An 18,250-nucleotide genomic window follows, 5' to 3' on the forward strand; every position below is an offset into this window, starting at 1 on the left:
GTTTTCGATTTCTGTTGTTTGGGTATGAATGGGTAGTTTTTATGGAGGTTTTGTAGCTATGTTCTATTCGTGAGTTCAGATGTTGAAAGTTAGGTGAAATTGTTGTTTTTCTTAAATCTGTTGAATTAAAGTTATACAATTATATTACTAAACAGCTAGACTCAAACTGCGTAAAATATTTTTGAATATCTGTTTAACATTTTGTCATTTGTATTTGTGACTGCTGATGTCATTGCGACCTTCAGTGTTGCTGTGGAGAAGGATTTTTTTTTTCGGACAAATTTATACAACGCGAAAAGTTAAATTAGTATCTTACTAAGTAGCTACAAGGAAAGTTTATGTAAGATTTGTTATGTATGATTTTTACACTTTGTCAAAAACACCCGGTATTTGCAGTCTGTCTTTGGCAATGGCACTCATAGAATCGAAAAGGCACTACCTATGAATCATCAAGGGCATCCTTTCTCCATCACTCTGCAGATGCACCTCCTGGCATAGTACTAGTTAGGGGATGCATTCTCCTTGGCTATTTTTGGGGGCCAAGTATCTCTTTTGTTACCTCTAGTAAGTTCCACTGATTTAGTTTGCTAAGAGGTCTTCGGGCCACACCCCCTTTCTGCTCCACTCTGCATACACATCTCCAGGCATACTACTGGTTGGGGGAATATAGTTCTCTTGGATGCTAAAGGACATGGGGGACCAAGAAGCCCTCCCGGTACTTTCTAGAAGTCCTAATCTGCAGGATTTCTGAGAGCTGGTCAGAGGCCCGCCCCATTTTCAGACCATTCTGCAAAGACTATTGCTACTTTAAAAAACATAGACATTCACTGAAAAAAATCAAAGGTTTCAGGCAAGTTATAGTTAGGAATTAGCATTAAAAAATACTGAGAAATTCACATAAAAAAACTAAAGGTTACAGGGACGTTATCATTTCTTATTCATGCACTATATGTTTACTAATATCATTTTGATAAAACAAGAGGTTCCCTACACTGATGTAAGCTAATCCCATTTTGACCTCCAAAGCAACTCTAGCCAAATTATTTATTAATATATTCAAGTCATGTATTGTTGTATAACCACTCATATGACTTTTTTGTGAGCGCACGCATCTTGCGAATAATTAACTCTACACGTTCCTATTCCTAATAAATCTTAGTTCAACTGCACTCAATGTAAATACTAATTTAAAATATTATCCTAATTCTCTTATTACTATATTTTTTGTAAGTACCATTGTCCCTCAATTTTGTATTGAGACTTTTCTGACTTCATATTCTAAATTTGTACATCATACATCCACAATATTTAGTATTCGATACTCATAAATAAAATTAGAACATTGGAATGTTGAGAGCGCCATCGATGACAATAGAGTTATTTCATCCCTATTTTGTGACCTGATCACTGTTAAAAGTTTTCCTCTTACATATCACAAGTCTTCTCGCCAAGGATGTTTGCTTGAAATATAGACTAATTTCGGCAAACTTGTTTTAGTAAAATGTTTTGCCAGTGCTAAAAACAAATAACCACGAGTCTCATGAGGCATGATATTATTCAGGCAGAACCCTCATTTCCTCCAAAAAAGGTATAACATCTTTGTGTTACTGATCATAAATCTCTCTTCATTAGTGATCCATTTACTCATCTTTTCATCGTCAATAAGACACATTTCAGACCCCCTGGGATGGACAACATCTCCATTTTTAAAATCATCACTCTTAATAGTAAGTAAAAGAGCCTTGTGATCACATTCCGGATTCTCTGGGATCACCATATATCTGATTTGCCATATATCTGATTTGTAACACTTGTGGCCTATTTTGAAAGTTGACATACTTTGGCTGTCATAGGGAGTTCTTCCTTTAGAGGCCCTTAGGCCACAGGTCATGGCCAATGTGGCCATTTGTAAGGCAATTTAGTATAGTATGTGCCAGCTTAGTCTTCATCCATTGGGGTATGCTCCAAACTTCATTTTAAGATTCTTGAACTGATAATAATATGGGGCTGGGTTCATAAGTAACACTACTATGGTCATGGTATTAGTATCTCTAGTTAGCAGGTGCTCAAGCTTCATCAGAGTTGGTGACTTCCTAGATTTACAATTTCCGCTATTATATACATTGAATAATGATAGTTTATACACAGTAGGAAATTTGATCATCAAACACGATTGGTCAGTGCAATAAAGGCTACTTTTACATCAGTTAAATATGTTTTTCCATAGAATAAGTCCACCAAGTATACGGGCTACCTTGGGAAACAGATGCCGAAATTTACAAAACCATCAAGCAATATGGGTGAAACAGCCCAGGTGACTTGGACTATGCGTACACAAAGCCTATCTATAAACTCCAACCAGCAACCTATGCCCTTATGTTTTGTTACAAGGGCAGCTGTACTCCAAGTCTTAATATTTCACATGGGGATAATTTTCACGGTGAAAGTCAAATCAGGTGTAATAGTAGATGTTGTATTTAACCCCTTCGCTGCTAGGCCTTTTCCCCTCCTGTGCTAATCCTTTTTTAGGCTATTTGGGCAAGTGCGCACTTCGGGCCCTGTAACTTTTTGACCACACCAATTTTGCGTCCTTTTCTTCCAACATCATGGGGATTCTAAAGGTATCCAGGGTTTGTGAATTCCCTTGGAGGGGTCCCAGAAATTAAGCAAAATGCAGTAACATTTTTGTTTTTTTTCAGAAAAATTGGAAAAACGGGCTGCAAATGAAAGCCTCTGGGTTTTTCTCTGCAAATGTTATCAAAAAAGTATTTTGTCAGAGAACCAACATTTTTCACACAGTTTTGGCATTTTTCTGGGACATAGCCTATTTTTGCTATTTTTAGTGCTTTCAACCTCCTTCCAGTTAATGGTAAAAATGAGTATGAAAGCAATAATGGATCCTGGAAGGCTATACCTTTTAGAAAAGTAGACAAAATTCTGAATTCAGAAAGGAGTCATTTGTGTAAATCCATCAAGGTTTCTTTATAGAAACTAACAGTTAAATATTGGAAAAATTGAAAATTAGTTGAAAAAAACAGCCTTTTGTGTCAACGTTTTCATCGGTAACTTCTTGTAATTATGACAGCTCTTTGAAAGCAATATACCGTTACATCCGCTGGACCTTCCTGGTTGTGGGGATATATAGGACTTGTAGGATCACCAAGAACCCGACGAACCCAGAGCCCAAAACTGAGCAGCAACTTGCAATGGTATTTTATTATGTACCGGGTATAGAGCAATTATTCTGGGAAATTGTATACATGGGAAAATCGGTATGAAAGACGCCTATGTATTTCTGAAATGGGTAAAAATTATACAGTTTAGAAACAGTGCATATTTGCACGTTTTCAAAATTGGGAATACTCATACTAGCAGGAGAATTATTGGTCATTTTTCAAAATGACTTCTTTTTTTACACAATATCTTTCATTTGGAAGGCAGAAATGCATACAAACTCAATAGATAATAAAAGTTGCTTTATGAATCTGAATTACCCTAAGTCTCCCGATTAAAAATGGTACCTCACTAGTGTGGGAGGCATAGTGTCCACGACCGGAAAGGGCTTAAAACCCAACGTGAACACACCACATTTTCACAATGAAAATGTACCCTTTTTTGCGAAGTGTGAAGCTGTCATTTTTTTAACCCTAGCTCTGCCGGAACCTAGGGAAACCTAGCAAACCCATACATTTTTGAAAAATAGACAGCCAGGGGAATCCAGGATGGTGTGATTTGACTGCCTGCCACCATGTTCTGTTACCCAGAATCCCTTACAAACCTAAACAATTCTCCAAAAAAATATATTTTTCCTACATTTCTGTGGTGGAAAGTTTTGTAATCTGCGGGGATCCACAAATTTCCTTGCACCCCGCGTTCCCCAAACTCTTCCGAGAAAAATGGTACCTCACTTGTGTGGGTCGGCCTAGTGCCAGAGACAGGAAACGGTGCAAAACGCAACGTGTTCACACCTCAATTTTGAAGTGAAAAATTACCCTTTTTTGGCAAAGTGCCTAGCTGTAGTTTTTGAACCCTAGCCCTGGCGACACCTAGGGAAAGCTAGGAAACCTACACATTTTTGAAAACTAGACAACCCTTTCAAACCTAAAATATTTTCAAAAAAACACATTTTCCCCACATTTCTGTGGTGGAAAATTCTGGAATCTGCATGGATCCACGAATCGGGGGTACCGTTTTTCTCGGAAGACTTTGGGGAACGATGGGTGGAAGGAAATTCGTGAATACACTCAGATTCCAAAACTTTCCACCACAGAAATGTGGAGAAAACGTGTTTTTTCGACAATTATTTAGGTTTGCAAGGGTTTCTGGGTAACAGAACCTGTTGGGAGGCAGTCAAGTCACCCCATCCTGGATTCCCCTGGGTGTCTAGTTTTCATAAATGTATAGGTTTGCTAGGTTTCCCTAGGTGCCGGCAGAGCTAGGGTTAAAAAACTACAGCTAGGCACTTTGCCAAAAAAGGGTCATTTTTCACTGCAAAATTGAGGTGTGACCACGTTGCGTTTTGTGCCTTTTCCTGTCGCGGACACTAGGCCGACCCACACAAGTGAGGTACCATTTTTCTCTGAAGACTTTGGGGAACGCGGTGTGGAAGGAAATTTGTGGATCCCCGCAGATTCCAGTACTTTTCACCACAGAAATGTAGGAGAAATGTGTTTTTTTGGACAATTTTTTAGGTTTGCAAGGGATTCTGCGTAACAGAACCTGGTAGAAGGCAGTCAAGTCACCCCATCCTAGATTTCCCTGGGTGTCTAGTTTTCAAAAATGTATAGGTTTGCTAGGTTTCCCTAGGTGCCGGCAGAGCTAGGGTACAAAAACTAGAGCTAGGCACTTTGCCAAAAACTGGTTATTTTTCACTGCGATATTGAGGTGTGACCACGTTGCATTTTGCGCTGTTTCCTGTCGCGGGCATTAGGCCGACCCACACAAGTGAGGTACCGTTTTTTTTCGTAAGACTTTGGGGAACACAGGGTCCTGCTGCACGATCGCACGATCGTGCAGCAGGAATGCTCAAAAGAGGCATTGAGGTAAAGGAAAACCCTTTCCTTTCCCCCGATGCCTCTTTAATTGACATCCCCCCCTCCCCAGCCCCAAAACGTCCCTCTTTCTCCTCCGATGTGTAGGAAGCAAATGGCTTCCCTGCCGTGGGGAGAGAAAGGGAACCTCCAATGACGTCAGCGCGCCTCGCGCACTGACGTCATTAATGACGGGGGGAGGCAGGGGAAGGTCTTCCCCTGCCTTCCCTGTAAAAAACAGGATTGCGCACCCACGGGGGGAGCGCCAGCGCTCCCCCTGTTGGTGGGTCTCATGACGAGCTGAGCTCGTCATGAGCACAGTGCGACTGTATGCCATGATGAGCTCAGCTCATCATGAGCTAACAAGGGGTTAAAGTATGCCAACAAGGAGTCAATCAATAACTTGTAAAACTCACTATAAATTATAAGTAATGAGCAGATGCTGAGTTTAAATCTATTTCCTGGGCAGTCGTATTGCATGGCAAAGTAAGTTGTGGTAAAGTGGGATTCTGCATGTATACTGGTAAAAAAAAATCAGTTGATTATAAGTTATTGGGTGCTATAGTCCGAAAGTCTAATGACCAGGGCCAGACTGGCAATGCCGGGCACCGGGCAATCCCCCGGTAGGCTGCCAGGGGTGAGGCGTTTTTTGGGCCGGGGGGTTTTTGTTGCTGTGTGGGGCAGGGGCGATTTTTTGTACTGCATTCTAACTACAGTATTCACTGCTTATTGCTGCGCTGGTTGCAGCAATTAGCATTCATTATTAGATCTGCTGCTGTGGGCCAGCCGGCACAGCATTCACTTGATGTGGTGGGGTCACGTGAATGCAACTAACAGTGTATCCATTACTCTCGCTGAGTGAGCAGCAGTTATGTTGCTTTAGTTTGCGCTGCCCGCCACGCATTGCCACAAAAATTATATTGGTGCCTCCTGAGGGAGGTCAGAGCAAACTGTTGTGGGGGACTTATGGGGTGTTGCGTGGCCTAGCGCGGGGGCTGGGACGCGCCGAACAGACTGTCAGGCCGCACGGTTCCTGGATGGAAAGTGACGTCCCTGAGCGGCTGCCCTTCATTTATTGGATCCCCGCAGGCCACGCCTGGCCTGCGGATTTTGGGATGCGTGGATGTAAAACGACTAGACCACCCACCATTACATCCCTGTCCAACTTGGTTCTTTAATTGCAAACAGTTTCTTCAACACTGTAAACGATTCAAGAATGTCTCTTTGTCACATCTGCAAACACACAATACTTGCATAAGTTCTGGCCAACGATGTCCTGGGTATCATCAGCACGCATAGTCTCTCAGCCGCTGGGTCAGGTGGGGATTTGGCCTCAGGCTATATCGCTGCGAGCCGGTACGCCCTCCTGTGCTGTTCTGGCCAGGGCTCTCAGAGTCAGCCACGTGTTAAGTGGAGCCGGATGGTTCGGGCCTCCCTCTGGCTTGGCTGCTCCCGTATTCCTCTACTTCTTCATCAACCACTGCCGTGGCTCCAGGGCTTGGGGGTTTGGTTTGAGGTCTCCCGGCATTGTTCTGGCGGGACCTCCTTGAACCATGATGTGTTCCTCGATACTTCTTCAGTTCCCTTTTGGGCAGTTACCATTGTGCCATGATTCGCAGTGACAGTCCAGGTACCAGGTTCATAGCGCGTCTGGAATTTTTCTCTTTGGCGCCAGTTGCGTAGGATGACAGTGGCTCCCTGGCTGAGCCTTCTTGGGGTGGCTCGACGTCGGACGCTTGCCTCCTGATTTTGTCATCTTCTCCGCCCTTGTACTTCGTCTGTGTCTAGCGAGGGTGGTGACCATCCCGGGCAGGTGGGGAGCAAGTCTTGGCAGGGGCCATGGAGCCTCAGGGCCCACGGGCTCCGCTGGGTCGTACAGTGAGGGCTACTTCGATACTCTCTCAGGAACTTGTGGAGCCTGTGTTCTGGGTCTTCTTGCTCCACTACGGCGATGCGGAACATCTTGTTTAGCGTGCGCATAAAGCGTTCTACATCCCCATTGGGATGGGGCCACTGTGATGTGATGAGGCGATGCGATATGCCTCGTTGTCGGAGAAAAGTAGCGAACTCCCCCCCTTGGAAAGGGGGACCATTATCGCTGCGCACCTCTTGAGGGAAACCAAACATAGCAAAGAACTTTTCTAACACTGGTCCCACGTGGTTGAATGCTGTCGACGCGATGGGCTCTGGAAATTGCCTCAGGAGCTCCTCCACCTGGTACGCCCGGATCCGCCTGGCAAATGCGATCAGTTTCAGGTCTTCGGCCGTGTGGCTGCTTAGGAGGGTATCCACCTCTCTGTCGAGGACGTGGATTGTAGCCATCATCTCCAGGTCATCGGCTTTGATGGGTACTGAGATTTTTCCTTTCAATGACAGGGGCGTGTCTGCTCCATATGCATATATCTGAGTTTTGGATGGTACCACTGGAGGACGAGGGCGTAAGCTTCTGTACTGTTGTAGGCCCATGACGTTCACTGTCGCTCACGTATCGATGACCACTTTCACTTCGGTCCCTGCAACTTGGACTATGCAGGTGGGTTGGGGCCTGCGGAGTTGTTTGAGTTCCTTCGCGAAGGAGACTACGTAAACCTCTTCATCGTCTTCGTCTGACGATTCTTCTACAGTTGGTAGGTGTTTCGCGGGCCCCCTTTGGGCGTGGTCGGGTGGCAGAGCGACCGCCACTGATAGTTGTCGAACAGCTCGCGTTGGGGGCTTTTGCCCTCAGATGTCTCTGGTTCTGTTGCCTCGTCTACAGACGGACGCAAAGTGATTCGGTATTCCGCAGTTGGTGCAGGTCTTTCCTTGGGCAGGACAATCTTTTGTGGCATGTGGCTCGTGTCCACAATACCCACATTTTGATCTGGACGCGTCTCCTTGTGGTCCCCTGAATGAATCTCCTCTCGGTTTGGTCCTTACCTCATGAGAGTGGTCTGGTTTCCCCTGGGACTTGGTTAGTGCCTGGTACATTGCTGTGGCTCTGGCCGCGGACAGATCATGTGATCTGGCTAGGATCAAGATGTCTTCCAGTGGGATTCTGGGCTTAAGTAGGATGAGGCCGCGTAGTGTCTTGTCGCGGCATCCCTGGATCAGTTGTCTCCTGATCTCCTTTGGCTGGTCTTCATCCGTGCAGGTGCTGGCTAGTTCCCGGAAGCGTGTGTAGAATACATCCATTGATTTACTCTCTCTCTCTGGCGGGCTTGTCTGAGTTTGAAAACTTCAAAGTCGGGGTTCAGTTGTGGGTCAAAATGGGCGTTAAGCGCCGTCACATCCGCATCGTAGTCATCCGCTGCCCCTGTGTTAGGCAGATGCTTGAAGAGTTTAAAGATTTTGTTCCCTGCATAGTGAAGCAGTAAGGATCTCTTCACCGCCTTGTCTGTCTCCCTGGTCGCGACGAAGTAGTTGTCTAGGCGTTCAATCCATGTCCTCCACCGGGGAGCGGCTGTCGCGGGGTCTTCTAGTTCATTAAAAGGAGGCAGGACTCCTGATGCTGCGTGCTGGAATAAAATGCGGGTTGGCGCGGCTGCGTTGTCATCTTCCCCCATGTTGTCCGGCAGGTAGTGTCTCGGGATGCTTTTGCCAGTTCACGGACAGGATAGCGTTACGCGCCTTCCGCCGCACTCTGATGAGGCTTCCTCCTTTTTCCTTCAGGGTATTCTAGTGCTCGGCAATGCTCCCACGCTCCTTACTTGGCAACTCAAAGGCCTTCCAGACGCTGGTGTGTCTCCTCTCTCCACCACTTACAATGGTTTTGCCAGTGCTTTATTACCGCTTTCCCCCTGGAGTGGCCTGTGCACACGTGCACCTTATGCTGGGGCAGCCAGTGTGCCTGAAGACGCTCCCAAGCGCTGGTGTTCCTGTTTCCTGCAGGGCTCAGGGGTCAAAGGAGTGTCCCTCTAGTGGCGTCAGCAAAACATGCTAATTAGAGGTACCAGCCTCGGAGCTCTGCACTACGAGCGAGTCGCGGGGAACAGGACGGCCTTCCTCGGCCCGCCGGCATGCCATGCAGGAGGTACACGCCGACGCCAAGCTCCCTCGTTGCACGCGCTGCCACCACTGAGGTCAGGGCGGCGCGGAGGACGGAGCCGCGGGTACGCGGCGGCTCCGGCGGCGATGCACAGCAACGTTGTTGCGTACAGAGGGTTTACACGCTCCAGAGCAGCGCGAGGGTGCAAGCGAGGGTTGGGCCCTCTCCGCTCGTTGCCAATGTTGTGGGGGACTTATGGAGTGTTGCGTGGCATAGCGCGGTGGCTGGGATTTGCCAAACAGACTGTCAGGCCACACCGGTTGCTGGATGGGAAGTGACGTCCCCGAGCGGCCGCCCTTCAGTTATTGGATCCCCGCAGGCCACGCCTGGCCTGCGGATGTTGGGATGCGTGGATGTAAAACGACTAGACCACCCACCATTACACAAACCACACTCCAAGGCCACAATACCTTTTGTGGGAGGGTATCTTCAAGCACTCACGACGTGCTGCTGGGTCACACCACAAGCAGACCTCTTGGCATGCTCCCACCCACGTGAATTGGTTCCCAAGGCTGGCATAGGACGAGTAGTAGGCCCACGCGGCCACAGCAGGCAAAACTGACTGCCAGGCAAAGGCGTGTGAGGACAACAGGATACACCCAGCACAGCATGGCAAGGCTGCAAGACTGATCAGCGCGAAGGCCACGCCCATCAGTGCAGCACGAGCACCGTGTGGAGCCAGCCACAACCATGTAAAGGGCCACGGCAAACCCAGGAACACTGGTCCCATGAACTCGGAGCAAGGTGAAGGCTAGCAGGCAGGCAGGGCACTGGGAGACCTACAGCTGGCAGGGTGTCGCGGCTGTGAAGAGCAGGCAGGCCGGAAAGTGTAACCCGAGGTAGGAGCTGCAGCAGCAGCGTGGTCGTCGGCACCTGGCGAGCAGTGGTAAAGGAGCGATGACTGCAGCAGGCTTTAGGTGACGGGTATTCCCCCTCATGGCTAGTGTAAAGTGGCCTTGTTGACGGGCCAGCTAGGCCTTTCTGGGCCACGGAATAACTGGTGATGCACATTGCTAATTATTTCTTGGCTAAGGCCACGAGTGACCTTACGCCCTTGTATTTCTACCCTCGGGCCGAGCCTGGCCCGAAGGTTGAACTGGATACAGTTGGACGTAGAGGCCGGGTGGCTCTCTACAGCACTGAGCAAACAATAGTGTGAGGAAGAGGGCTTCTCGGGTGTTTGTTAGAAGCCGCCAGAACCCAAGTAGCTAGAATCAACACAGGGCTGAATATGCTGCACCCCGCCGAAAAACAATGTTACTATGTCGGAGGAGATGGAGGGTATGCCTCCTGGCCAATAGGCTGAGGATTCAATGGCAGGAGCACCAGGTCCTGTAAGTGCTTCGGGGGCCAGGTAAATACTGAAGACACTGACATAGCAGAAACATTGCGTAGTTACTACCAAAAGCTATATGTGGCATAAAACCTCCCTTCGGAGATTATACCAACATACTTGCTAGAGGCACACACACCCACCCTAACTTCAGACGAGAGGGACAGTCTGGACAGCCCTATTAGAATTGTGGAGGTTGTCTCTTGCATAGCCCACCTAAAGCTCTTTAAATCCCCGGGCCCGGATGGTTACCCAGCCATCTTTTACAAAACATTCTGGGAACTTTGGCACCCCTCCATACTCAACTCTTCAAAGCACTAGGGCATTCAACGACCCTCCCCCTTCCATGAAGATGACTTCCATTGCAGTGATTCCCAAACCAGGAAAGGATAAAACTCTGTTCTTCGTAAAGACCCATTTCCCTTTTAAAATCGACTTTAAAATCTTTACAGGAATCCTAGCAGCTCGTCTCAATCCCCTAATGCCAGGTCTCATTGACCTAGACCAAGCAGGTTTCATCCCACATCGCCAATGTAGTGATGACACATGCAGGGTCTTCCACGTACTAGACAAAGCGCAGAGACACAACCAAGAACCGATGCTCCTTTCGGACGACGCTGAAAAAGCATTTGACAGAGTACACTGAGAAAGCACTTGACCATGAAACTTGAAATGCTCCAAGGTGGCTTCGAGGTATGGCTTGGCAGTTCAGGCTGGACTGTTCCCACAAGGCACAGGGTTAAGACTGATTTGCATATTGCTGGGTCCAAACTGGGGTGGTGCGGTGAGCAAAAGAATGATGGATTAAATCCAGATCCTTGTGACTAGGGGTGAATGTTTGCATTGTCCAGCATTCTGTCCATCAATTGTTTCTTTTGCATATGTCGCCCTAAGTAGGAAGGGTATGCCCAGACATGAGCTTCATGCTCACTACACCACTAGATTCAAGCTAGCTTGGCTGATGAAGGGTGATGCCCTGAAACCGGTCCCAGGATGCTTGTCCCCGGTTCAGGGAGGACCTGGCTTGGCATTTCGGGCTGGACTGTTCCCGAAAGGAACAGGGTCAAGACTGATTTGCATATGGCTGGGACAAAACTGGGGTGGTGAGCAAAAGAATGATGGATTTAACCTAGATCCTTGTGACTGGGAGTAAATGTTTGCATTGTCCAGCATTCCGTCCATCAATTGTTTATTTTGCAAAAGTAGTAGTGGAGGCACAGGGTCCTTTAAGATGATCAACTCAGCTTCCGAAATGTGTTACAAGAGATGTTTTACTTCAGTATTCGGAAGTAATTCCTTGTGTCAGCAGCAATCCTTCAAGTCGTGCGATATGTGTCAGGCCAGCTTGACTTTGACGCGGGTTCTGTGTTGGTGCTCGTCGCCAAAATTGTACAGAAAGAATAGATGTACAGTGATGCGTGAAGAGCTTCTTTATTAGACTAACCAACACAGACTCCGCTGAGGCTCGGAGCACAGGAGAACACAACAGCTCCGTCGGTCACCAGCTGTCAACTGTCAATATTCTAGAACTGACAGCTGGTGACAGGGGAGATGATAGCCGTGGTGTCCGTGGGTGGACATAAGTATACAGATCGCAACAGTGGCTGTGTTTTAGATACTTCAGGAAGCTGCAGCAGTTCTACGGTCTCCACTCAAAGCAGCTCCGTGGCAGCTGCAGGAGTCTGCCAAAGTGCGTGAGCTGTGCCGACATCCAAAGGGCAGTTTGTCAGATCTGCAGTCTCACGGCAGGCCCAGTGTACTTGTCAACATTTGCAATGAGAGGTGACCACTGTTCAGTGCTGTGGACTGGCTGATCGCAGGCTGATTCTCGCCCTTCACATATCTTCCCTGTTTGTCGCCAGTCAATAGAGTAGCTAGGGATGGTCACCATACCTTGTTCGGGTCTGCAGGTCTCTTCGGTTCTATGAAGTGTTATTTCTAGAAGATATAGGCCTGCTATAGAGCAGAGTTATTCTGTCTTATGGCTGACTCCATTCATGCCACCGTGCAGAGACTTCTAAACAGTCAAAGAGCAATAGCAACATACACCGATAAACTATTAGCCTAATTAGGCATGCTTTGAGAACCATACACCTGCCCAAAAGGCATAAGGTGGTGTGATTTTGGTATTCAGTGGTATTCATTCTAACCAATTGGCGGTGGATCTGCTTCCCAAAGAAAAAGTATTCCAAGCGACAGCCAAGAAAACGCACAACCTCCTGTACATGACTTATAAATAGTTGGAATTGTAACAAGAGCTAGGGAATCAGATCTGAGAATCCTGACTGGAGTCTAGAAATAATTTCCTCTGTAATTTGAAAGGCTTGAAGCCATAGATGGATTCATGGACAGGGCTGAGAGACCTAAACAAGAGCTATTGCTACACCGAAAGCTAGCGGAGAGATGGGAAACATGTCTAAGCTCTGTTTAAGTCAAAAAAAGGAGTCTGGCAGCAATATTTCTGTACAATTTGCAACCAGTGAAGAAAAAACTACCTAAAAAGGCCCAATAAAGGGCAGTGCAGTGACTCTAGTCAAGACAATATGGGATTTTGAACAACCAAACAATGGCATTCAGGCAGAAGAAAAGGAAGAATGTTGTGAAGGGTCTTGAGATTACGAAAATGGGCCCTTTGTTGACTTGAGGAACAAAGATAAAATAGGTATATAGGGTATGGCTAAATGAGCTGGGTAGAGCGGTGAGGGAAGGGGCTCCAGGTCGAGAGGGTGACATCCATATGGAGGGGGGACCTCCAGAAATGGGAACCTCCATTTTATCAGAGTTGAGTATGAGAGAATGGGTGATCATCATCTCTGCTATTTTCCATCAGGTAGGTAAGGAACTGCGCAGGCTCATTTGGACGGGACCTGTGGATATATAGAAGCATCTTGGTGTCATCTGCATAGGCTTAGAAATTGAGGCCTGAAAAGTACTTGGTACACTGTGGGAACACATTATCTAACGAGAATTTAACACAGTAAATACTCAAATTAGTCACCAGTATATTTGTCTATTTATCACCAGTCATGATTTATTCATTAACTTGGGGACAACCTCAACCCTTACTCTCGGTAGTCATACCTGGGAAGAACGTAGCAATTGACACATTACCATACATAACAACACAATAGTAACACAAATCATAAACAAAAGCACTTATTCGCCTTCTTAGACAATACAAACAAATACATAAAATTAAACAAGGAAACATTGACAACTTCGAAACTTCTCTTCAGTCTTTCCAGTTGCTTTAAACGTGTTTGGCGGTCTCCAAAATTGAGCTCCCAGTCCACAGTAAGGAGGTAGGTTTTACAGGAGATAACACATTGAGGACAGATGTGGTGTGTGTCCCATATGATACTTTAAAGTTTTTCACTCTAAAGGGCTCCTCCAATGGAGATTATCAACGCACTTTCAACTGTGGGCCTCTTCAGGGAAATGGAAGAGTAGAAATACCTATTGAAATGATATTTACAAGCTATGGTCATATTTAGGGAGCAAACATACCTATGGGGCACCCAGACAATCACAACCAAGTATAAGTACCAGTAAACTATGATGTGCAAAACCAAATGTGCCATTTAACAGGAGATTTTTCCATCAAAAAAACAAACGCAGGGTGAGGAAATTCAAAATCCTAGGCTCGCAGCATCTGTTGTCTTCTGTGCCGGCAGCCTACTTAACAGGGGCCAGGATGAAAAGGCGGGCAACGTTGCCCTGATGGTGTATGGTCCACCAGGGTGAATGTTAAGCGGGGTCAGGGCTCAACCGGCTCGAGAACTAAGACGGGCCGAAGACTATAGGTCAATGGCGTCAATATTCCTCGCTTACAGTGGGTGCGAGGTGGGGCTTCACTGGTTTCAAGCAGGTAATCAAACTTAGGAAGTACAACGGGGAGCATAACGATTAGGGCTCTGTACATGACCCACCTAAAGTCAGGAAATGGATCACATGTCAAGCTCAAACGATGGGGGGTCGGGGGGGGGGGTGGGTTGGGGTGGAAGTCCAATAAGCGATGCATACACACACAAAGTTGAATATCACTTACTAGCGGGATAAAGTGTGGAGTGCTTCTGGCCAGTCGGCATCCACTGAGTCGGCTGTAACAACAGAGTTCATGGTAGGAGCCAGTCCAGTGGTCAGGCCTATTTACAAGAGGGTGCGTGAAGTGTATCCCTAGATTCGGGTGAACATCGGTTGGCAATTTTAGAGTGTACAAGCATTCAAGGCAGCATCAATTGAGTAGAAGTAGAATGAGCAAGGTTGGGGGCTACTGTCCAAAGATGCTTTTTGGAAGAAGGATCTAAAAGAGTTCCAGATTTAATGGTCATAAGGCAATGTTCACTTAGCAAAACGGTCATTTAAAATACTTTACAGAGGAATTTGCTTTGGCGTAAGGGACATGTCATGCCAGATGTGAATGACAGGTTGCAACCAGCAGGAGTTTCACGCAACACCAAAATCAAATGCAATCTGTCTTCTTCTGAAAATTTGTCGTTTCTGGATCCTGTTATGCAGTTTTGCTTTTAATTCTTGTAATAAATCACAGTACATTTGACGTATTGATGCACAGAAACAAATAATATTTTGATCAGAAATACTACACAGAATGACAGGTTACCAACCAAATGGGACAAAGGACAGCAAAACAGAATTGGCGGTTTACATAAACTAAAATGGTTGAATATTTTTGAGTTTGGTATGTAGTAGTGTGAAGAAAATGGCAAGGACAAACATTAAGTAATTATAACTTTCAATGTCTTTCTGCTTTTTGTTATACAGAGGTCGTACGGACACGGCTACGGGAAGAAGGAACAAAATACAGAGCTTTCTTCCAGACCTTGTCATTGGTTGTCAAGGAAGAAGGATATGCATCCCTGTACCGCGGCCTAACCACTCACCTTTTCAGGCAGATTCCAAACACTGCGATAATGATGTCAACCTATGAACTGGTAGTGTACTTGCTTAATGGATAGCCATCTACTACCTCTGGTTGCTGCGCACATGAGACCAAAGGTTTGCAGAAGATGCCAACGCATATTGGGTGACTTAAACTTAATCGGAAATCTAAAACTAAATCTGATTAAAAACCGAAAAGTAGTACAGTAATCTGTCGTGCAGTATTGATGTCTCTTCTTTTCACCTCAGATCTGTCTGAGAAATGAACTCCATACTTTTACCTACCTGTTATTTCAGAACTGCTGTTTCATCTCGCCTGACATGGAGGGAGGGCTTCCATTATTACAGTCTTGAAAGAGCCCAAAATTACGAGTTTGTAGAAGCAACAGTTGAACTTTACTTTACACTTACTTTTCTAAGGAAATATTTATCATGAATGGACTTATTTGTAAGATAAATCTCGATGTATAGAACATATTTTGTAATGTGCATTGCATTGAGAGATTTTGCTGGAGGGGAAAGTTGCATGCTGGCCTGTCCAGGCCTTTGGAAGGAATTATCATATAAGTGGTGTAGAAGAAGGTTTAAATTAAGTGAGAATTGTAGTGATGGAGCTGTCTGCAAAGACTGAAAATAAGATTGTTTTTCCCTCACTTCGGAAAACATAAATGTTGGTTAATATTGAGTTTCCTAGTGATCTAAACCTATGAAATATCTTAAGGATAATTGCGTGAAGCTGCTTCAAAGAGTAACGTATAACTGTTCATATGAATGCGAGAGGCCCTTCATTGGCCTCTGGAAAAAGGCTCAGGTAGCGCTATGTATCTTTAGCACTTCGAAGTTTGCCTGTTCAGTTTTTTTTTTCCGCAACAGTCTTTAATAAAACGAAGTTGAGCATTAGGATTTCATGTCAAGTCAAGTCAGGCAAGCTTTATTCGACGATTGTCATAAAAGCATATTCCATATATATAAAAGTACATGTATAAAATTCAATAGGTAAAACCAGATTAAAATCCAGATTATAAAAATTCATAAAATACATAAATAAATTAGGATTTCATAATATTTTGCCCTCAGATCCAGAATTTCGACTAAATAAATGCAGCCAATGAATCAAAAATAAGAGCTGTAAGGTAAACTCGTTAAACAGTTCGGGTACAGTAAAGACAAGGTCTACATTGAAATGACAGTATGCACAAAATACCGATATATTGTGCAGCCAAGTAAAAAAGGAGATTGTCCAAGAAGACAGTCACTGCACTGCCCATAGTATTTGTTTTTTCCTTCAACAATGTTAATAGTAATTGACTCGAACAGGCTCCCATTTGTCCTCCATGTTACTTCATGTGATAGAACCCTTTTTATGATTATTGAAAAATATAAAAATGGTGCGCACAAATTGGGTCACTGCTAAAATAGAGTTAAGTAAACAGAAAACAATAGAGCAAGGAAAACATAAAAACTCACTCTTAAAGCAAAATCGGTGTCATTAGTTTTTTTGTGTTTAGTTCGTGGCTGAAAATGTTGCAAAAGGAGTTTACGTAATAGCTTCTGCACGAGTGCTCGAAAATGATTTCAATTTCAACATATCATCACCATTCCTTTTACTATGTTAAATATCTTGAATTTGCAGTTGGTTGTCTTGCTACATCATCCCTGTCGCCTCATCAGTGAGTGTTATCCGATACCAAAAATATTCCAGTTTCGGCAATATATAGCTGCATCTTTGTAAGATAAATGCAATACATGAATAGTACACTATTTTGCGTTGTAACGAGTTGTCTTAGCAAATGTGCAACCAACTGGGAAACTCTCCTGCTTGTTTAAATAAAGATTTAGTGCACACAAAAATAAACTATTTGCTCAAACTCCTTTGAAATGGAAAGTGTCTGAACCACAGTCATTGAGTCAAGGGCACTGCTTTTTTATCAGAACTACTTAGGCACAAATACTACTACCATTAGAAATTCTTGAGTTGGCTTGTATTCACCTGTTTATGTAACTATTAACTGCCAACAATCATGTTGCTGTGGCGTTTGGGATCATCAAGCTAACATTAACAAGAAGTATTTATTCTTCATGTATTAACAGTATTGATGTATTTTAAGATGTACAAAAATGTTGGCTGCCTCTTTCCCTGCCTACTTTAATGTTTATACATTGTATATATTTATGCGCACATACGAAATACCTGTATATAATCAGTGAGAGTGTGCGTTCTAAGCCTATAAACATTGTTAATGTCACTACTAGCTTGTCTTGTTTATTTCACACTAGTAGTAAGACTATGGCAGGCACTTCCATTTCTGGCCTGCAAGTGGCGGCTAATCACATTACATTACATTACATTACATTACGCAATGCCGTACATTTCAGTAACATCCGGTTTGATCTAATAAACATTTGCCTACTGTTTATACATTGGACAAGTTACCCCCAATTGACTACATTACGGGGCTATTGCAAGTCACCTCAGAGTTCCATGCCCTTATAAAAGCTGTTAGCCTTCAGCCCTTGCCTGCTTTATGGAAATGGAACTCCTTGTGGAAATAATATCCATACAATGTACAATTGAGGGTACTTTATCCTAAATATCATGCTTCGTACCACTAGAACCATGCAGCAGTGCAATGCCTCATTAAGCAGGATTACATTAAATTTGTGGCAACAAAATGCAATTTTTTGTGAATATTTTGTTATTTAAGGCAAGTTATGTGGCACACTCTATGAAATTATCTGTTACACCATTTTACCAAACATCGCAAGGTTTACCAGAATCCAACACAAAGACCAATACAACATGGTTACGTCTTTATTAGTCATTCTGCACTAATACAACCCCCAATGCTAAAGTAAAGAAATCTAGGAATCCTGTTTAATAGTAGATGTCCTTTAGTGTCGGGGTAAACTGTGTGGTTAAAAAGACAAACCACCTCGTCTACAATATGGCAGATCCTCTGACCC

At 44.8% G+C, this 18,250-nt stretch overlaps 1 protein-coding gene across 2 annotated transcripts in view; it reads left to right on the top strand.

Annotated features, from left to right (window-relative positions):
- Window positions 1–17,141, top strand: part of SLC25A36 (solute carrier family 25 member 36) — a 476,578-nt gene extending 459,437 nt beyond the window's left edge. For both annotated transcript variants that reach the window (XM_086944018.1, XM_086944019.1), the window contains one exon: window positions 15,170–17,141. In XM_086944018.1, coding sequence (XP_086800144.1) covers window positions 15,170–15,363 — 194 coding nt within the window. In that variant the 3' untranslated portion in view covers window positions 15,364–17,141. The remainder of the gene's footprint in view (window positions 1–15,169) is intronic.
- The last annotated feature ends 1,109 nt before the right edge of the window (window positions 17,142–18,250 follow it).

This window comes from Lissotriton vulgaris, chromosome 11, assembly GCF_964263255.1.
Source record: "Lissotriton vulgaris chromosome 11, aLisVul1.2, whole genome shotgun sequence".
Classification (NCBI taxonomy): domain Eukaryota; kingdom Metazoa; phylum Chordata; class Amphibia; order Caudata; family Salamandridae; genus Lissotriton; species Lissotriton vulgaris.